Raw genomic sequence first — 22,457 nt, 5'->3', positions numbered from 1 at the left:
AGAGCAATCACGCGCCTGGACAGAGGCCGGCCGCGCCCCCGCCCTCCGCTCCTCCTTCCCCGCGTCCCAGGCCAGCTGGATCCACCTGCCCGCAAGGCTGGAGAGGGGCGGGGGCTCGGGGAGGAGCCGGCTGGCCACGGGGCACGGGGGCAGCAGGCGGCTCCCACTCCTGGTTCTCCCTCCCGCGATGCCCACGACGCCCGGGGAGGCCCACAACCCCAGCCACCCCCGCCCGCGCACACCCGGCTGCACACCCGCCAGACCGTACCTTTACTCTGGGGAGGGTTCTGACTCCGGTCCCGGAGGACGTTGATCTGGTAGACGGCTCCGTAAGGCTCAAAAAGTTCTTTCAGCTCCTTTTCCGACCAAGACCGGGGGATCTGCCCGACGAACATCTTAATGGCATCTGGGTCTGGTTGGTCTGAGTGATCCAAAGCGCCGTTCATCTTGTTGGCTGTGCCGTTACTGTCAAAAAGGGAACCGGGAGCCAGAGTTAGGGCTGCACGGTCAGGGGCAGGAAGAAAAAACAGGGGGGTGGGGGCAGGCTGAGGCGGAAGGAGGAAGAAGAGGAGCTCGGGGCAAAGTGCCTAATGAGTCGTAGAAATTTGATGAACTAAAACAAAGCACAGGCACCATTAGGGTGCTCCTCCGTGGCAGCGGCAGCGGGCTCTCCCTGCAAGCTGCTGCCGTTCAGCACCTCGCCCGAGCCCCAGGCAGCGCCCTGCCGGCTGTCACCCGGGGCGTGGACATCTTGAAACCCGGCTCAGGAGGCAGCTGCAAGTTAAGTGCAGGTCTCCTTCTGCAAGGCTGCCATCAATGCATCCGCAGCCTTATCAGCCTCACACTGGCTCTCGTGTGGAAAGAAAGGCAGGGCTGGATTTCTGCTGGATTTTCCCCCTTCTCCTCCCCTTTTAGGAGGTTTTTGGGAGGAGAAGAGAGGTGATAATGATAAAGTCACATGAAAAGAAAATGAAACACTTGGCAGTCCGTCAGATGACTAATGCAAGATGCTGATGATGAATTTGCAGAGTGTGCGAGGCGTCCATGTGTGCATCAAATTAGTACGTTGTTGCTGCTCAGAATGGAAAGTGCTCCAGCAATGCGGCTGGGTGCAGCCGATTGGCTGCCTACGCTGGAGAAAAGGGCCAGGGCGGGGAGGGGGCTCCCGTTTAAAAAGCACATTGTTTATGGGACCCATGCACAAAGGGTTTAATTCAGAGAGGCAAAAGCGACCTCAGAATTGCCTGCTTTGTGCTGGAAAAAAAAAATTGCAAGCCCAGAAAGTTGAGTTCCCGCTAAAGGACACTGAATATTTCAAATCTTTCACACTCCATAAAGCTCTCTGTATGTCTGACTTCCAGATGTTGCACTTGAGTTCTAAACAATCACACGTTTGGAAGAGAAAAGAGGAAAGTCTGCCTTTTCTTCTCCTAGCTTCAGTAAATATTTGGGGATGATACAAAGAGCATGAACATAATCCTTGACATATCAATCTTCCTCAAGCTTTCCAAAGCCCCCATTTGGAAGAGAGAAGGCTTGTTTAGAGCCTGAAATTCTAGTCATCATCATGAAATATGATGATGATGGTGTTCATTTTTTTACTTGGATCCCCCCCCCAACTATGACCTTCAGGTAAATAATAAAGCAAAAACAACACATGCCTTCTTTGTCTTCCACCCTCTGAATGCCCCCTAAATCCACTGACTCCGCCAAGTGATAGGGCTGAATGTCCTGAGCGGCATTCATTTGTAGTACTGTGCTCTTGGTTTAGCTTCTCAGCCCATGAAAATCAAATGCACTTAAACAAGTGCAACCCTGGCAGACAAAATATCTACAGAGCCATGTCCATGATCAGCATCCAGGTCCCAGCCCCAAAGGCAGAGAAGTCAAAAAGGGCCCCACATACACTAAAATGTCACTGCGAGTGGCAGGTGTCATTTTCGCTGTTCAAAATAATGGCAAATACTATTTAGTAGGACCTGGCTTTACTTTTTCCTTTTGATCTCCCTCCTTTACCATTTTATTTTATTTTATTTTTTTATCCTTGAGATAAACAAACTGTCTAACTTGAAGCAATTTCAGAGCTTTCTCTAATCAACCTTATTGTTACATAAAATGTTCTGCTAAATAAAATACGGAGCACAAAATCTTCTTGCAACAATTTGGGTGTAATGTAATGCTTGTTTATATTAGAGATCAATGGTTATTGTGCACCTTTACTTCTTTTCAAATCGCCCTTCGAGAATTCAATAAACACCTTAACCCCTCGGAGCTAACTTTGGTGGGGTGGAGGTGACAGAGCTCTACAGGGAGCAGAATGTAGCGTTCACAGCTCGTTGAGAGCTCAGAGTGGGGCAAGACTTATTTCTGGGACAGGAAGGACTTGTGGTTAGTGCTGTTGACAATCAGCTAGAATGAAAAGAGGAAGGCACCGCCACTCATCTAAGCTAAGAGAGAACGGAAGTTCAGAAATTGGGGTTGTTCCATCTGGTTTGTGCAGAACAGTTAGCACAGCGGAGGAGCTAGATGAGAGTATACAGTGCTAATGTCGACAGCGAGAATTCTGGAGCAAGCACTCCTTAATGTCTCTTCAAACGAGGGGCCAGTTTTACTTGCTCAAAAAATGCACTCACCGTGGTGCATAAAGGAGAGGAGACTGAGAAGACGCCCCTTACACCTTTGGTTTTTGTCTGTCGGTGAACCCAAATTTATACTCCCTCTCCCATCGGCCACACTTCAGAAACAGCTGGAGATCTCCTACCATCCTGAGGCAGTGGGGTGTGGGAGCTCAGGGCATGGCCTCGGAGTCCTGGCACCCCACCCAACTGTGCCACTTGGGCCTCAGACTCTCCATTTGTCAAATGGGAATAGAGGCTCCATCTCCCACAGTCACGTGCTTTAGCACAGGGCATGGCCCAGAATGAACGTCTAGTAAGTGTTCACAATTTTTTTTAAATCTCTTTGCAGTTGTGATGCACTTGAAATGAGTGGCCATCACACATGTACTTTTCAATCCAACTTTTCTCATAGTATAGACGCAAACACAACTCATATCCTAACTAATAATAATAATATGTACCTTTTAATGAGCATTTATAAGCCAGATATTATGCTAGGTGCTTTTCATACATTATTTCTAATCCTTGTGACAATTCTAGAGAAAGTATTATTTTCCAGATGCAAACAGGTGAGAAATAAGTTCCTTTCCTAAAATTACCAGCTTATAAATTATAGAAGTAGAATTCAAACCTAGGTCCAATAAACTCCAAAGCACAAAATATTTCTAATCCATCATGCGGCCAAATTCTGCATCAGTCTGCCTTGGACTGAGAGTGTAAAGCTCATGGCAAATCTATGAGAAGACAAGGCCAAGAGCAAGACCTACTGGGTCCCTGGAATCCCAATGGCAAATAACAGGTACCAATGCAAGAAACACACACACCTGTTCTCTTTCTATCTGTGGGAAGTGCTAAACTTCAGAGTGTTCACTCCACATTTCTCAATAATTACAGAAGTGTCTCCATCTCCACAGATTCCTTTCCTTTCTGTTCCCATAGAGTCACTTAAATGAGTGCCTCTCACCCACATCCCCTCCTAACTACTTGCATTTTGCAAACAATCATCCCAAAGATTGACATCAAATTTGCCTAACAATCCCTTCCTTAGGTAAATCCAGGGACTTCTAGTGGTCACACAAAGCAACAACGACAGCAGCACCTCTTGGGCAAGGAAAGTTTCTGTGCTGGGCAGGTGGTCCCACTGCACCCGTGACCCACAGGTCACTGTGTCCCTGGCCCTAAGGGTACAGCAACTGCCTGATTAACTCCATTCCAATGTGCGCAAGTTCCTTCTGCTTTGGACTTGCAACGTTCTGCCAGGCGGAGGCTCATTTCTTGCAGAGACTTACTGACTTTTGTCCTCATGGGGATGTCAGCACTGACACTTCCAAATAAACCAGAAATTGTGTGTCCAACAGTTATAAACCTTTGGGGGTACTTGCCAGAGGCCACAGAGAGCCAATGTGCTCTTCAGAGGAGTAAATATGGGAACAGATACCCTACATATGAGTAAGACTCTCAGTAAGGTCTGGTTACTAGAATCTGGTATCCGGCTTAGAAAATTAGACTAACTCGCTTCTCGTACTTCCCAGATGTCCTAAGCAACCCCTGCAAGGAATTAATTCACATTCAAACCCTGTTTATTGAGGGCCTACTCTTTTCTAAAAACCTTTCGCAAGGTGTTTGACATCCACTAGCATGATAACTCCAGGAAGCTGAAATCATTATCCCCATTTTGGAAATGAAGTAATGGAGAGCCATGAAGCTAACGTGACTTTTCCTATGTCACACCCCTCAGAAGAGGTGCCTGCAGAACCCGGGCACAGTAGGATACAAAGGCCAACTGTCACTGCTTAATATTCCAAGGGCTCCTCTAGGATGATATTTCCCGTGGACTCGGTGGCCACTTGCAGGCCCTGGACACAAGCACAACTGTGCTGGCACCAGCCCAACAAACTACAAAATCCCGAGCGCCAATTCTGCTCTTGGCAAACAGCCAATGCTAAGGCTCCTCCCGGACAGATGCCATATGGAAGCAGACCAGCGGGCATTGGTGGTATCAGTCTCAGAGCCAGGAGGGAAACACAATGGCGTTTGGGGAAAGAATGAGAGTGCTGACGGTTTGCTCTCAGCGCAGGCACTGACCTACTCCCCTACTCCACTCGGGAGCGAGGAGAAGCAGGTCAGCGGAAGATACGCAAAATCCTTGGAGGTGCCTCTAAGCAGTAAAATACTAAAATTATAATAATTGATTGAAGTGTATCATCATCATTATTGTTACCATTATTAATTCCAGGACAACAAGCTTTTATAAGGCCCAGAGAATTGCAAGGTTTCTTTTGGAGAATGGAAACAAAGGAATTGATATTTTTCTTCTTTCCTTTGTTCCTTAGACATCAACCTTCTGCATTTTATCCCCTTTATTTACATAAAAGGAAAAACAACAAACTTACAAAAGGGGTGTGAGAAATGCCAAGTGGCTGTAAATAATTATATTAATGCTGAGAAAAGGACGTAAAATGCCACCTTTGGAAGCTATACAAACCCAAAACCAACACGAAAAGATGCCCTGTCCTGGAAAAATTCTATACAAAGATAGCTAATCTCCTTGGTACTTATCATGTTACTATCCCCATACATTTTATCGTTTTCCTTTTGTTCTGTGGGCTATCCTGCAGCAGTCCTGCCCAGCTCCACAACGATGGAGACACTGGGTGATCTGTACAATCCCGTGTGGTGGCCACTGCCTACCTGAGGCTTCTAAAGACCCGAAATGTGGCTAGTCCAACTGGGAAACTGAATGTTTCACTTTATTTCACTGGAAATTTAAATAGCTCTAAATGTAAATATACCTTCAGAAAAAAACTGATTAGGGTTGGGATTCACTAAGCCATTATTCCATTAGGAGGTTCTTTTAGGAAAACAGGACTAAGGGGCCGGGAGAGCGGCATGGTGCACCGCAGCACGCCAGTGGGCCGGCGGGCCGGCGGGCCTGGGTTCCCGTTGTGGCTCTGCACTGAATTAACTATGGGATCCCTGGCACACTGTGTAACCACCCTGTGCCTCAGTTTCCTCACTTGTAAAACAAAGGGCAAAATAGTTTCTATGTAGCTCTTTTTAAAAAATTTTATTTAGTTATCTTTAGAAGGGAAGGGAAGGAGAGAAGGAGAGAAATATCAATGTATGGTTGCTTCTGGTGCATCCCCTGCTGGGAACTGGCCCCTGCTGGGAATTGGCCTGCAACCCAGCCATGTGCCCTGACGGGGAATCGAACCGTGATGTTTTGGTTCACGGGCCCGTGCTCAATCCACTGAGCTACACCAGCCAGGGCTCTATGTAGCTCTTAAATTCTGTAATCCTACAGTTGTGGTGTGGATCCAGATAATGATATATAGAAAAGATAATTTATATAACATGACCAGCTGCCTGCAACCTTGGGGCAATTCCCTGTCTGTGTCCAATTTAGTCCCTGGCCCTCACAAGTGACTATGGGGTAGGCCAGGGAGCTGACGAGGTGTCACCTACGCTGTGAGAGCAGCCTGCAGGCTCAGACAGCCGCTGAGAGGCTGGTGGCCTGGGGTTGCTGCCAAAGCATCATTTCTCTCAATTTGTGCTAATTCTTCCTAATATCTCAACTGCAGTCCCACCATCTCAGTGAGCCGACAGGCCGCTCTTTCAAAGGGCCCAGGAACTGTTTTTTAATATCAGCTGTACTTAAATAACAGCACACGAAGGAACAGGCTTTGTTTGCTATTCACAGGAAAATGTCTAAGACGGACCTGAATGAGAGAAAAGCAGAAAGAACCTGGTGACCGGCCTGGCGCCTTCTGGCGGGCAACAGAATGGGCATGAAATCCAGCATAAGGAATCATCTCTTATGTTGCCATGCTGCTGTTATCATTTAAGAAGAGAATTCTCTCCTCGACTGACTGACTGAGGGTGTGGCACCTGGGCACAGCGTCAGCTCTTCCCCACACCACGGAGAATACACCAGAGACCTGGCTAAGGCCCTGACCAGGAGCCTCCACCCTCTGCTCTAAACTCACCACAGACTCTTATTTAGGCAAAGGAATCCGCCGGCATCCAAACTCATGCTCTGGGAATTGTGTCTCCCTCTGAAAAAGCACCACTGCAGCGTCACCACGAAGAAAGCCTCCGTCTCCTGTGATGCTGTTCAGCGGAGCGCTTCTGTCACCCACTGGTGCAGCTGCGTGCCAACTGTGGCGGGATCCTGCCTGCTGAGTGGTTCTGGTAAACTCGACAAAACTCTCTGGGTATGTTTCCTCCCTGATCAGGTGACCAAACCAATGCCATTCCTGTACTTACCTGGACGGTACTGTTACCATTTACCAAGTGTAGCCAAGGCGCTGTGAGTCATGGCCACAGCGATGCAGAATGGGCCCCAAACCTCTGAGGGGGGACATCTGCGGATCTGCTGAATTCATGGATCCACATGACCCCTGGAATCAAATGCTACTCTAAGTCAGTGGTTTCTCAACCTTTCTCATCTTGTGGCACAAATAAACTAACTGCTAAAAGGTCTGTGGCACACCAAAAAACAGGTTTTTTGTCGATCTCACACACACACACAAAATAGATGTAATTTTGATTCATTCACAATGAGCAGCTATTGCTGTACTGGCTGTTGTCACCATTTTATTTGAAGATCTAAGGGAAAAGCAGTCAGTGCCCCTCACTAAAGAGTCAGGTACCGCGTGTTTTAAAAATTCTTGTGGCACACAGGTTGAAAGCGAAGTCTGCAGGAAGCGAAGTCTTTCTCCGAATGCTCAAATTGTAAATAAATTAGTTTGTGCTCTTCTGAAGAAAAGGTTCAAGTTTCCTGTAAGTTCACTTATATGCAATATGGTCATCCCTATGCTTTGCCAAATTTTTTTTAAAGATTTATTTCTCTTTAGCAAGAGGGGAAGGAAGAAAGATAGGGAGAAAAACATTGATGTGAGAGAAACACTGATCAGTTAGTTGCCTCTTGCTCGCCCCCAACAAGGGGCTGGGCCTGCAATCCAGGCTTGTGCCCTAACCAGGAATTGAACCAAAGACCTTTTGGTTTGCAGGCTGGTGCTCAATCCACTTAGCCACACTTGCCAGGGCTGCTTTACCAAAATTTGAATAAAATTTTATTAAGAATGTATAGGACATCAGTTCCATTCATAGACAACTAAGAAAGAACCTATCTGTGATGGGCGTTCTGGTGGGTTGCTGGAGTTAATGTTTGACTGTATGGATTGGAGGTCTAAAAGCTATACAGATGCTGCTCAAGTTGAGATGGGGCTACATTCTGATAAACCCATCCTAGGCTGAAAATCTCATTAAGTTGAGAAAACACTTAATATACCTAGCCTAGTGAACATCCCCGCTTAGCCAAGCCTAACTTAAGTGCCCACAACACTTGTCTTAGTTACTGTTGGGCAAAACAACTAAGGCAAGCCTACTTTATAATAAAGTGTTGAATACCTCAAGTAACTTATTATGCATATGGCTTTCGAAACAGCATCAAGTTAGAAGATCTGAAGTCAAACTATTGTGAATCAGGGGACATCCATACAGGGCACATCAGTTGTTTATGAGGGTGAAATGCAATGCTATTCCTGCAGAAAAGGCTGCAAAACACGGGGCTTTGGGCTCACCAAGCAAAAAGGTAACCTTATTATTTTACCTCTACTTGACTGCTAGTAAAAGGCAGAAAGCTAGAACCCCCCCTCAAAAGAAGTAAATTTGGAGGCATCCAGGGGGCACCTACAGTCTGAACCCACAATAACCCTCGCTGTGAAGGCCGTGTCCAGGGAACTCACCGCCTTGGGTGATTTACCAGAAATAGTTCAGTGGACTTCAGAGCAGAGCAGAAGGCATTTGCTTAGGGACAGGTTTCTTAGATGAACTTTTAGAAATGGCAACAGGGAAATAATAATCACACAGAAGATTTATATCGGGCTTCAGATTCTGCAAGTGCTGCAGGAGCTCATGTTAATTAATCCTCTGCCCACGGCTGAGGTCAGGATTACTGCCCCCACTTTACTGATGGCGAAAGGGGCGGAGACAGGGAGCCGCGGGGCTCTGGGTGGGCACCCCCTTTTAGGTGTAGCTAAAAGCTGCCAAGGTCACCTGTTTGCTTGGTCAAGGACTTGTAAATGGCCCTGTGGATGACGGAGAAGACACTAGTTTGCCCCCCTCCGTCAAACAGTTAACAGAAACGTGAGTCATGAAATGCAGACAAATGTGGGAGGAAACACAACACTGGTCTGAACTTCCCTAACTGAACATTGATTTTCACCAAAAATGTCTCCCATATTCCTATTCAAGCAGCAAATGATGACAACGAGGGATGTATAACTTTCGGTCACAAACAACACGGGCGTGGTGCTTGGTACCAGGTATCTAGGTTTTAGCATCTCTGCTTCTCAAAGCAAACAGCTCCCACTTTCAACTTTGTCTAAAATAGAACAGGACTTATTTATGCAACAGAAAGCAACTGGAGAGGATTCACAACACCACTCACTGAAGTGGGAAAAGTGGACTTCAAACTCATGTAAGGTTTATTCTCACACATAGTCATTTTCTTGAATTCGGATTACAGTTATTGAAGACCTGCTTTATGCCAGGTATGGTGCTATATTTGAAGGAGAGAGTTGAAAAATATCTAGTTTATGCCCTTAAGCTGCTCAGCCAATGAGAAGAGACAAACATATGCACAACATAAAACTCAAACACAAAGTGATACGGCCCAGAACAAAGCAATATATACAGGGCCTGTGGTAAGCCAACAACAAGTGACTACTTTGGCTGCAGGGACTGGCATTCAGCATTGTAAACCACACTTTACCTTGTGGTCAATTTTCAAATGGAATCTGAAAAAAATCAAAGGTGAAGGATGATAAGCTGTACTGTTTCACAGAGTTGGCAAGGAGATGGAAAGAAAACTGAGTGAAAAACTGGGCTGTGACAAGGGTGCAGAGACTTGAGAGATAGCAGGGGCCTGTGCCCCTCTCCCACAAGCAAGCATTTGAGGTGGGGACCTGAGCAACACCAGAGAGAGCACCTACACAGACCCACAGCTGGACGACCTTCACACATACTGCTGGCCCTCACACTGGGGGATACAGCCCAGCCTCCCCCCACCACCACTCGCTGGCAGTGCCATGAACTGGAAACCCACTGCCGTCCTTAAAGGCCCACCCCCATCATCTGTCCAATGTGCCATTCATTCGCTACGACTCCTATGAAAGTCACTGCCCTGGTCATGTCCATGCAACCGTCCGATCTGATCTTCTACTCAGTCTCATTGTATCTTTGACACATTTTCTGAACGAATAGATTTAATACAGCGAGGAGTCTTAACATTTGTAAAAATTAAATCACACATTACACAATTTGCCACCATTATTATAAAGAACCATGTTATTCCATCTAGTGCTGTTCCATTGAATTTGAGGGTCAATATACCTACTGCCAATGAGTTACATGCCTATTTGTCTCCGATGCCCTCTGGGTCCCCTTTTTCCAACCCAGCCACTGTCTTAATTTTAATTTTAGCTATCCTGATGATAAAACTATCGTGGAACTGTTCAGTGAGCTCTCTCTCCTACTTTGAACTACAGGACAAAAGACTTTACTGACCTTTGTGCTTGACTGGCATTCAGAACTCTATCTACTCTTCCGTTAAATATTGATTATCTGTCCATTCATTATTCATTTCATCATTTATCAATGGCAGAATTTAATCTCAGGCTGGTCTCTCTTCACCTTCTTTTGGCCAGCCTTCCTCTGTCATAAATGATGTGTAATCAAGGAATACAACTTAAATTGAATGCCGGCCAAAGGAATGCAGCCAGTAGTATAAGATTAGATACAAATGTGTGGGAGATTAGTAATGTCACTGCTTCTCCCAATGATCTGGAGAATCAAAAGTTGACAGTAAATAGGAACTAATTACTTTATATTAATGACTGTAGTTTAGGTCATAAAACAGAATCCATTTGTGAAGAGACAGGTGATTCTGTAGACTAACCTATTTATTAGTTCAGATGTTTTATTTTTTTTCCTGATAATGCCTTCAAGTTCATGTGTTTGTGAAACACCAACACAACAAAGTTCGGAAATACAGGATCCCAGAACAGTCAAAATGTGTGACAGAAAGTTCCTGCTCTCGTGTTATGCCCTTTAAACCCTTTGGGGAGCTTCTTGATCCCTTCCACAAAGATTTCTTATATTATGTGGTTTTCTGAGTCTTCATTATCTGCATTTCATTGGCACAGGAGATTAGAAGTAGCACATGGGACGGCTTGCAGCAGGTGGCCCACGGAGTGACCACTGACGTACGTGAGCATCGGAATGGGCCCAGCAGTGGAAGCCCACTCAGAGCTGGGCCAACTTATGTTCTCCAGAACTTCCCGTGGACAGCAGCACAGCAGAAAAATTAATATGCCTAACAACGATCTTAGCTCATCTAATGGGTCACACTGTGCTCATACAATCTGTGTAAGGAGGCAGGGAAATATATAACTTATTATTAAGAAGAATTCCTTTAAAATGAAATAATAAAGAGAGCTGGTGCCTTGAAGCAGTGGTCCCCAACCTGTCTGGCACCAGGGACTGTGGAGTGTGGGGGTGAGGGGCATGCAGTCAGGGCGTGGAGCTCAGGGAGGAATGGGAGCCAAGCTTCTCTGCTGACCTCCTGCTGTGCAGTCCTGCCCCTAATCCTACCAGGCCACGCACTGGTACCAGTCCGAAGCTTGGGGGTTGGGGACCCCTGCCTTAAAGGATGATCTTTCATCTCTACTGCAAACTTAGCTATTAAGCTGGTCTCATTCCCCTGGGGGCTCCAGGTACCTCATATTTTACTTTCTCGTTCATTGTAACACTCCTGTGAGTATCACAAGTCAAGATTTGTGTAGCATCTAACTTGTTGTCATTAAATGCAGCAACCGATATTGCCAAGACTCTTCAGCTCTTTGGGAGTTAATTTTTGCTATCTTTCTGCTTCATTTTTACCTCCTGTTATTACTGTTCTTGCTGTTGATTGGCTAGCAGAAGTGAGGGAGGTGGGTGGGGACCAGGGCAGAAATGAGTGTTGCCTTGCAGGAGCTTGTTTTTCTAAAGTAAATTATGCTTGTTCACCGATCAAGAAGTAAACTTTAATTCTTTCTCTTCAAGACATGACAAAAGGCCCTGGCTGGCATAGCTTAATGGATTGAGCACGAGCTCGGAACCAAAGGGTTGCCAGTTTGATTCTCAGTCAGGGCACATGCCTGGGTTGCAGGCCAGGTTCCCAGCAGGGGACACATGAGAAGCAACCACACATTGATGTTTGTCTTCCACTCTTTCTCCTTCCCTTCCTCTCTCTCTGAAAATAAATAAATAAAATCTAAAAAAAAATACTTAAGGTAAGACTTGAGGCCCTGGCTAGTGTGGCTCAGTGGATTGAGCACGGGCCTGCAAACCAAAGGGTCACCAGTTTGATTGCCAGTCAGGGCACATGCCTGAGTTATGGGCCAGGTCCCCAGTAGGGGGCGTTCGAGAAGCAACCACACACTGATGTTTCTCTTCTTTCTCCTTTCCCTCCCCTCTGTCTAAAAATAAATTTAAAAAAAGATAAACTTGAGTTTTAGAAAGTTAAAATGAAATAGATAACGAATCGTGAATTTTCTAGAATCTTTCTGTTCTGATATAAAAAGGCAATGAGATGCTCTACTATGACAATGAGATGTTCTACCATGACTGCACTAAATTCCTAGATAGCAATCCGAAACATTTGCCTCTCTGATCGCCTGCGTAAAGAAATTTGCAAAAGAATGAAAAAAAGCCTGCCAAGTTTATAGCCTACTTAAAGAAATTTGCAGAAGAATGAGAAGAAAAAACGGCCAAGTTTGTAGACTTGCTCCAAGATGACTTCCAGAATTCTACACGTCAGCTCATTGTGTCTGGTTCCCTGTGACACAAACATGCGTCTGTCATACTACAAAACCGTGTCCCGAAAGGCAAAGTCCAAGTGACAGTCTACTCTGCTGGTTTTTAATTCTCTAAATCACATCTTAGGATGAAATCCATACCAAACAGCACATTGTGATTCAAAAATCTACAGCACCCCCCCCAGAATGCCATAAATTTCATTTAGCATCTTAAATCACCAATCAAAATAGGCTTTGATATATAATTTGCTTATTTCTTACAAAATACCCCATCAGATCTAACCCCCTAAACAAATAAGAATAAAAATAGGATTATGTGCTAAATTATAATGGCTGTTATTCTAAGATGCTGAATATCATTATATCAAAATTCCCCATAGCTGACTTTTTTTAAAAGCCATTTCTTCATTTTTTGACACTACATCTGGCACAATGAATACAGATTTGTTTATATATCTGTCTAACTGCCTTTCCCAAACATAGCCAGATGGAGTCTTTCAAAATCAAATTAATTTCAGATTAATTCACTCTGGACTCACTCCAGTTTCATGACTCTTCACTTTGAGGCACCAACCAAACTGATGTGAAGTCATGAACTTAGAAGAGCACAGGTTGCCCCATGTCATGGTGGGGAAGGGTGTGCGGATGCTCCCCCGGCCCAGAGAGGAACGCGCCAGGCAACACCAACCACCAACCACGGTCGGATTGACATTTCGCAGTGTCAAAATCATCCAGGAGGAATTTCCTTTGGGATCCAAACAGAATCACGGTTAATTTTACATCCAATATTCATAAAGCCTTGAGATGATTCCAATAGAAATGATCAACCTCATTACTAACATCAGAACCAAGGCTGTTATGGTAAACTTGCCATATACACAGAGTCAGGTACCACACTCAGCACACAAGTTAATTCTAAGCACCCAAAGTGTATATTCTCTATCCCTGGCTGTAGCTACTGAAGGAACTATAAACAAATGTAATCAGGCTTTGCATGCTGTCAATCTCAGTGGATGCCTTTATTATCATACTTGTTTCAATTGCAATTTGGGTTTCCATGGAGACACAACAGTCAGCTCTAGAAAATTATAAGATAAATGTCAGGCAGTGATAACGGTGTTAATGAAGCTTCAGTGACAAGCAGCCCTGTGCTTCAAATAATGAGCTTATTTCTATTAGCATATGTATAACCTGTCAAAAAAAACCTGGAAGAGAATATTAACAATTAAATACCTTTCTATTTATATTTAAGAGAAGGAAGAGACCCCTCCAGGGTGGCTTAAAGTTGGTGGGTCAACCTGAATAAGAAAAAAAAATCACTGATTTCTTGGGAAAAGTAAGCACCAGGCATGGCTCTTAGCTGACATCCCGGCATGCCTTACTTTACCCAGTAATCAAAAGAATGTTTTCTCATTTTATGGTTAAGGTAATCTCTTTTGTTTCTGGAAACTAAGAGCTCAACTCATTAAGTCTGAGCTTCAGAGAAATAAATGCTACAGCCACCTTCATGATACCTGGACTGCTGTGCGCCACCTCCCGGGTCCCTCTCTGCGATGCTGGCTAACTGCACTTCGGGCGCTGGAACCCAGAATCCAGAACCGCTCCTGACTAGTCTACAGCTAAATATGTGTCACTGAAGTTTTACCAATACTTTCAGGTGGAAAAAAAAAACCTGACAAGTACAACTTTATGTAAGTTTCACACATTCTGAATATACAGACTGGGACTGGAAATGTGAACCACAGTATAGTTCAAGGTAAGATCCTATAAAAGGAAAGTGAAGAACAAAATAAGTTTTATTTGGAAAAGATGCCTTAGAAAGAGAAACAAAGAGATTTTATGTTTATGTGTTCTTCAAGAACATCCTTCAGGACCCTGAACAGTTAAAAAAGTGATAATTCTACAAGTCAAAGTCTCTCCAGAAACACATGAGGAAGGCCTGCCCATATGTACTTCTCCTTCACAGTAAATGCTCTTACCTGGCCACAGTGCCCATTATTATTTCATTCATCGCATTTCTTCCCTTCATTTATCAAAAAGCTGTTTATCGAGTGCAAGCAGAACATTGTCACTGCCCTTACATTTCTCGCTGTTTAGTAGCTTGTCCAACCAGATAGCCAAGGTCTCAAACAAGGTATCATTATGTTATTATTTCTTTTTTCAGTCCAAAGTCTGGTACATACTGAAGTGACTACATGGCTAGGTTTTCCTGGGGTAAGACAACTCTTTTTGCTATAGCTCTGCATTAGGAACAGCTGGGTGCTCAAATCCTCCTCCACCTACCTTGTTTTTCAATTGCTGTAACAAAACCACCATAGGCTGGGTGGCTTATAAACAGCAAAACTTTGCTTCTCACAGTTCTAGAAGCAGGAAGTCCAAGATCAAGGCACCAGCAAACTGGTGTCTGGTGAGAGCCTGTGTTTATAACAGCCATCTCCTCCCCGAGTGCTCACAACATGGGGGTGGGGAGGGAACCCTCTGGGGCCTTCTTTATGAGGGCGCTAATCCCATTATGAGAGTTCCATTCTGGGGCCTGATCACCTCCCAAATACTAGAACCTTGGGGGTTAGGTTTCAACAGGAATTGCAGGGGACATGAACATTCGGTCTATCATAGCACACTTGGTACCACTCTTGACCCCTTTCCCCCCATTCCACTCTTCAGGAGGGAAACTAATGGGGTCCAACCCCAGGCCTGGGGTATAACTAGGCCAGGTGCTAGGGCAGGAACTTCCAGGGCTGCTCTGAAGAAGTTAACCAACACAAGTTCTTATTTCCCCATAAGCATTTCTTTTGCTCTTTAGAATGTTTCCTTGTAACTCCGTATGGCTGGTGTGGAAAGTAGGAGGGCTGCCTCCCGCTCCAAGGTGTGGGGGGTCTCGCCCACCACTGCACATGGAACATGGAAGGGTGAGGTCCAGGAGAAATGATGGGGAAAAATGAATGGCTTCAGCCAGATGCTCTGCTCTGGAGGAGAAAGGCTACCCTGCTTTTCCTAAGAGGTCTTCCCCTACGTTCTTTCCTTCCAGACTGAATTCACCATGAGCATGTGCAGACCCAAGGATCTGAGTTAGAGTTTGGCTACAAGAAACAGCTCTAGGCCTCCTTTCAGTTTCAGGCTTAGCTCACAGGCACAAAGAACTTTTGCTTCTGCTCTGGTCAAGAGGCAGGGTTCCACACCATGGCTGGTGGCCATACACAGTGGCCCCATGCGTACATTATGGTACATCTGCAGGAATGTGAAAGCTATAGAAAACTCCAGAACTCAAAATCCTATTCAGCTGATTCAAATGCAAGGAATTAATATATCCTTACCTTTAGGCAATATAAAACAACACTATACATATCAAAAGACTATCAACAACGACAACAGCCTATGATATCCTCACAGACGCTCATGCCCTGGGTATCATTTCTTGTTATTCCATCCACGGAAAAGATACGAAAGGAAGAACAATTCGAAAGCACACAAAACCCAAGGCATCAGCGATATGCTTCTTTAATGGGACCTGCATGGTCATCTGGATCCAGGGATTATACAAGTCATGAGGTTTAAATTTAATATCCTAACTTGGACTACCAGACCCGAGGTTGAAAACTTTGCAGTTGTAAATCAAAGCCAAATACTATGTTACTAAAAACTGGGTGAGTAAACATCTGTGGTCATGGAAATGAAGAGACTGTAAACAGTATGCCTTTGTCTCATCGGTGAAATACCCTCATCTTTTGGAAACTTTCTTTTGATTAGTACGCCTCACTTCTGTTCCTCTTAAAACTTTTCACGATTTCAGATCTCTCTTGAAAGGTGACAGGGAGTCAAATATAGAAACTGAAAAAACCACCTGCAATTATTATTGTTGGTATTTTTAAATTATTGAAATAATTACTGTTATCCTTAATAACAATAACACGAAGCATATTACAACGGTTCTTCAATTTTAAAATGACAGCTCCAAACTGGGGCAACCAAAATTACAATCATCATTTTCCGGAACTGACAATATTTGCTAAATAGACTCCTTGAAGGGAAGGAGGTGATACACATGGGAAATAAGTAGGAGATTATAATTTAAGTGTGGCACAGCTTTAGCAGCAAGTTCAGAGTGAAACCCGAAAACAAATCACTGCCTTGGTTTTTTTTTTGTTTGTTTGTTTTCTTTTTGTTTAATGCGGAGAGATCTACCTGCACAGAGTGAGGCTGGACCAGGGAGCAGGTGCCCGCCACGCTTATCCCTTTTTAAAAGCTGCTCCAAGTAGCTTTCAGATTTTAGGTTCGTAGGTTTGTTTTTATAGACAATGTTACCAGGGCAGTCAAATCAAATACACTGAAGAGGAATTCTCAAGCAATGAAGTCACTAAAATGCTGATATGAAAGAAGCCTTTCCAAAATAATGTAGACAGTACACTGCTCGTGTTTATGTAAAAACAGACATACTATACTGGAAATAGTGCCACAGAGTTAGTTTGGTAACTCTGCCAATACAAAGATTATCAATCACAAAAAGTGGTGCCAGTGTTCATGCCTTCAGCTCCATGTCTACTTTGAAAAATCATGATGCTTGTTTGTTTGTTTTGCAAAATAAGGCTGATTGAGGGAAAGCAAAAGGACTCAGATGTCTTGTATCACCAAAAACAACAACAAAACTGCTGATACTGAAACCAAAAAACTCACTGAGGACAGAAAGATACAGAAATACTAAAAACAACAGCCCAAATATGAAAATGGTTCTGAATCTCCCACCCAGGGTCATATGGTATCAATTTTGGAAACCATGTTTCCCATGGGAAATGTAACTGTGGGAGGTTTTCTGTGTCCAAAAAATTATGAATTTATTTACCAGCAAAAAGGCATTTGGATTTTTGCAGATCAGCTGGCTGGAGAGTACACCTGAGTGAATGAACACCTTAGCACAGAGAACATCTGAATCAGGGAGAATCCCAGAGGATGAGGTACTTTCCTAACTGTGGACCTATGACTGCCACATGCTTTGAGAACAGCTTGTTTCTGAAGCTTCTACACACAGCCTTTATTAGCAACCCAAAGCATCCTGATCTCTACAGACAGCCTAGCAATGGTCCACCTCCGCACAGCATGGAAAGATCTAGAAATAAGAGGAACGCCAGATGTGTCCCAAAGCCACACTCAGAAAGGGCAAAGCCTCAGTGTGCATTTCAGTGCTCCTGGAAACCCCACCTCCTCTGGCCACAGGGCTTATGAGCATGTGCACACTATTTACAGAAAGAACTAGTTCTAGAATTTTCACCTGGATGACAGAAAACCTACAGGTCTGTGGTTTCAGCGGCGTGGGAAAATCAAATTACAACAGCGGGTGAAAGCAGGGGATCTCCTTAATATTCGTGTTAATAATTTAGGTGTGGGCGGCAGGGGTGGGGAGTAAATCAGTAGAAAGTTCCTCTGGCAAATGGGCTATTGGTGATAAATGGGTTCCAGCTTGGAGGCAGTTCACCTGTGAACCTGCAATGATGAGATTTACTGAGGCAATTTTTAATTCACTAACTGGCCATTATTGACAGGCTACTAGGGCAGTTTTTTTTGGTTGGTTTTTGAGATAACAATCAATAAAAACAAGAGCAAACATCTTGACTGGCTGGAGAGAGACCTCTCTCTCTCTCTCTTTCTTTCCTCCTTAATTAACAATAACATCCAAAACCCTGACAGAGAGTAATGGTGAAATAAATTATGAAACCACTTATGTATGAAACCATACATTATTAAAACTACTCTAAATGGGTCCTTACGCTAAATAAAGATGGTCATTTTAGGAAACCAAGCATCTCAAGAATTAGGACACCACGTTATTTTGACCCAGGACATAAAGTGTGTCACTTTGCCAGCCAGCCAAAGTATCAACTGTCCTTGAGTTTTATTAACATTTATATATGTCTCTACTGCTGGCTGAGTCTCAGCTTTGATTATGTACAGTCATGTATTTCTGCTGGTTAAAGATAGGAGAAAGAAGCACATCGGGCAAAATTCCTAATATTTACAGTCTGCCTGTTCTAACCCATCAGCAGAAGCAGCTGCATTCATTCTCTATCACCTAAATGAGCCAAGGACCACCTTTGGTGACACCTGACGGGTACACAGTGTGTCACAGCATGGGAGTGTCTTTGTTGCTAAAAACCTCGATTTGAGTATGGTTGCAATACTGTTTACGTTATTAAGTTCTAATGCAAGGATCTTAATGAATGCAGTTAGGAAAAGCTTAGGAGCCCCTTCCTGATTCAACCAAATCCTTGCCACACAACTTCCATTTCACTGCTGCTTAAGTTGCTCAAATAAACAAGAACATGTTAAGAACATTTTTTTTGGCAGCTCCGGTGGTGCTAAGCTCTGGCCTCCCTTCAATGTAAAATGTACTGTAACTTAACACGTGAATACCATTTCTGACGCTGCAGGCCGATCATCATTCTGGTGTGTGGCTCTCCACGGGAGCGCGAGTCCTCTTTGCTGCCATGGTGCCCACCGCCCTGCTGGGAGGAAGGAAATCTCACCACGTGGGAGGCCTGGGCACAGCTCTGCTTGGCAGTTTTACCCACCACGGTCAAGCGTTCATAAAAGTGAATTTTCAAGTGACACAGTAACTTGAAATCTCCACGCTATGCCACGGAGATCATGATAATCGGAGCAATTTCCTCCTAATAAAATTAGCAAACAGTAATTATGTATGTTTCTGTAACTTAGAGTCTACACTCCGTGCAAGAGAAATCCACTTGCCTCTCAGCTACTGCCAGGTGATTATGCAACACTGGGCTCAATCACTTTAACAGGCTTACCCTACTTAACAAAGACATCCTGGTTTGCATGCATGGGGGCCACGCTCAGAAAGGCTTATGGGGACAAGCTTTGCACAAGCATTTTATTTTTTAATGACTACAGAAGCTCTTGGGGCTCATCATATTAAAAGAACAAAAAAGGGAAGTAGAATTGGTTTTTAATTACTTCTATCTCTAAAGCTAACAATCTTAAAACAAAGAGTTCTTTAAACATTCAGACACCAACTAAAATGCGACTTTTGACCAGTTCTCTGTCGGTGCCACTATTGCTGGTACGGATAGATCAGATAAATACATACATGCATATGACATAGGACATGGTAATCGATCTTAATTCAGGTACTCATCTAAAATTCTAATCACTTTTATTAAGGCACCATTCAAGTTGAGTACCAATTCAGAAAACCACATTTACCATTTTGGCTCCTTCCTTTACTTTTAAATGAGCCCATCCATCCTGATCTAGTTTTGTCTTCATGTGCCACGGCCTTGGGCTGCCTGCTAAACGGCCTTACTTTCTCACCCAAGAGATATCATCAGGGGACCAGACAAAGACAAGGCTATATGGATAAATACACTTAGAGATGCAGCTGTGAGCTGTAAATGAAAGATGAACTACCTAATAACCTGGAGATCAAGGTTGCTCTGGCTTCAGAAGAAAAGAATCCTGAGTATAGGAAAAACTCCATTATTAGGGGATGTGAACAGCACCAACTCACAGAACACAAGAGCACGTGGCCATCCGGGAATGATGGAATACGGTTCCGAGACCCAAAGGCACTGTTCCCAATTCACTTTATGTGTGACTTCCTTCTCCCAGCTGACGGTGAATGGTGGGTACACAGGCCACTCATGGGATAATAAAGTGCAAAGGGCAAAATAATGCTTCTTGTTTAGATTGTAACAAAAATGCTTCTTCCCTTTTTTATTATGAAAGTTTGTTAAAATCATCAGTGTTCACCGTAAATTTACACGATGTCGTATGTCAATAAAGTTGAAAAAATAAAATTAAAATTAAAAAGTCTGATTGTTCAGACCTGGAACATAGTTAAATCTTATTACTTTTCTTTACCAATATGTATAGAGAGACAGACATATTCCTGAGGGTACAAAAAATACCTTGGTAAGAAGCTTGATCAACTACATGTTGAGTCCTTTTGGAAAACTTCATACGAATGCATTTAAAATACTAGCAGTAAAGTACCATTATGCAAATCATTCATTCTTTCAATATTTACTGAATGTCTATAAAATATTACAAAGTATTTTACACTTCCTACTTCTAGGAAGTGTAATGAATAGAAAAGAAGGAAGGTTGGATGCCAGTCAGACTCAAGTTCAAACCCTAGCTTTGCAGCTTTCTTGCTATGTAATCCTGGGTAAATCCTTCAGACAGAGAATGAACACGATGAGGCCTACCTCTGTGCTGTTGTGAGGATTAAGTAAGATGTTTTAAATGTCTAACAACACTTGCAAAGAGTATAGTTGTTCTCACAGTGTTGCCTTGATTTTAAGTAAGAACTGAGAAATTTAAAAAAATACATAAAGGAGCAATATAATTGTTTCTCAACCAGGTAAGCAGCTGGATATATCAGCCAGATTTCAAATGGAAGCCACATGGCCTAACATAAGCCCAAGCACCCAGAATGCTAAATAAAGCTTAACCAATACTGATCAGGATGCTAAAAGAAGGAAAATAAATGAAGCAGTAGAGGCCTGCCTGAATTTTCTAAACCGGACTTAGTTTATCTGTGGTTGGAGGGAGTTCCCCGCTTACAAGTCTCTGTCTGCAGTCCCCAAGCATCTAGCCACAGCTCACTTCCTCTCCCCACTTCCTGCCTCAGCATTCCTTCCCGCTCTTCTTCAGTAGCTGATTGGAGAATACAGATTTCCCAGAGCAATCCTACTCTTTAATATCTCCACCCCACCAATTGGTTCTGTGCAAACAATTTTACCTGATTCTCATATTAAATGTAATCACTCACTGGGCAGTGTGTTTGCAAACGTGGGAGTCCTACATACAACCTGCTAGGAGTTGCCTGGTCAGCACAAAATGCATTTCAGAGCCTCTTATGAATTTTGATGCCCCTGAAAACCTATCTGAAGCGCAGCCAGCTCTTTCAAAGATACATAAAAGTATCTCTGCCACACAGATGCCTGAGACTCATTTACAGACCAATTACAGGACTGGAGCGGCAGCAATGTTTTACATTTGTTCTGTTTTGTATTTTTAGTCCTGGCTTTTTCCTCTCGTGGATTATGGTAAATACAACGTTTGCTTCCAGAACGTGGGACTCACTGAGATCATAAAGGAAAGTGCCTAACAAGCAGATTACCTTTGGCTATTGCATTATAGGGATACCGACAGTTACGCTAAGTGGCTGGATTTAGTCATATTCAGATTCTATTAAGCTGCCTGGCCTTCAACACACAAATAAACAAGAGAGGCTTGGTGTGCAGTGTATTTTCAATCGCCCGGCCCCCAGGCAGCACAATCCGTGAGAGAGGGCAGAGAGGGCCTTCAAAACAACAGTAACAACAGTAACCAGATACCGTCAATATTCCTGTGACTTTGCTCCTGCTGAAGTTTCTTTCCTTCTTCTCACATTTTGTAATCTGCTTTCTCAACATCCAGCCAATGAAGGAGTCAGGAGAACACAGTAAAATGAACACTGTAATTCTGCCGGGAAGTTCACACTGCCCTTCGCACAGAGCCAAATATTAACAGTTTTGCATGTGGCACTGTGTATTGCCCTGCAATGATGACATTCCTTATGGCTTTATATCCCACGGCTAAGTCTGTTAATGCAGCATCAAACTACAATTTGTATATTTTACCTAATTGCCCAACTGCACAAATCATTACAAGCATGACGGGGAAGATTCCCCCCCACCCCCCGCCCCCGTCTCTTACTTGTAAGCCTGTTGCTTTTCTGACCTTGGCATAAATTAGCAAGATACTGAGTTGTAAATCTAGAGCTGCAAATGTCTTTCAGAGGCAATTACGGCGAAACTTTGTTCCAACATTATGAAATGTGGCATTTTCACTAGATAATGTCCATATTAAACACACCACCCAGAGGCCTCAGAGTGAACCTTAGAATGAAAAGAAAATGTAACACGCGGCTGCGCATTAACTGTGCAAATGCTGCAAGGAGCTCTCAGTCCATATAGTGATG

General features: G+C 43.8%; 1 protein-coding gene across 8 annotated transcripts in view; it reads right to left on the bottom strand.

The window, feature by feature from the left end:
• The window catches only part of CELF2 (CUGBP Elav-like family member 2), a 503,518-nt gene that overhangs the window by 157,807 nt on the left and 323,254 nt on the right, over positions 1-22,457 (bottom strand). For all 8 annotated transcript variants that reach the window (XM_053665830.1, XM_053665833.1, XM_053665829.1 and 5 more), the window contains one exon: positions 269-465. In XM_053665830.1, the coding sequence (XP_053521805.1) occupies positions 269-465 (197 nt within the window). The remainder of the gene's footprint in view (positions 1-268; positions 466-22,457) is intronic.

The sequence above is a fragment of the Artibeus jamaicensis genome, unplaced genomic scaffold (assembly GCF_021234435.1).
Source record: "Artibeus jamaicensis isolate MK-2021 breed Jamaican fruit bat unplaced genomic scaffold, CSHL_Jam_final contig_426, whole genome shotgun sequence".
NCBI lineage: Eukaryota > Metazoa > Chordata > Mammalia > Chiroptera > Phyllostomidae > Artibeus > Artibeus jamaicensis.
This window is presented reverse-complemented; position numbering and strand designations above follow the sequence as displayed.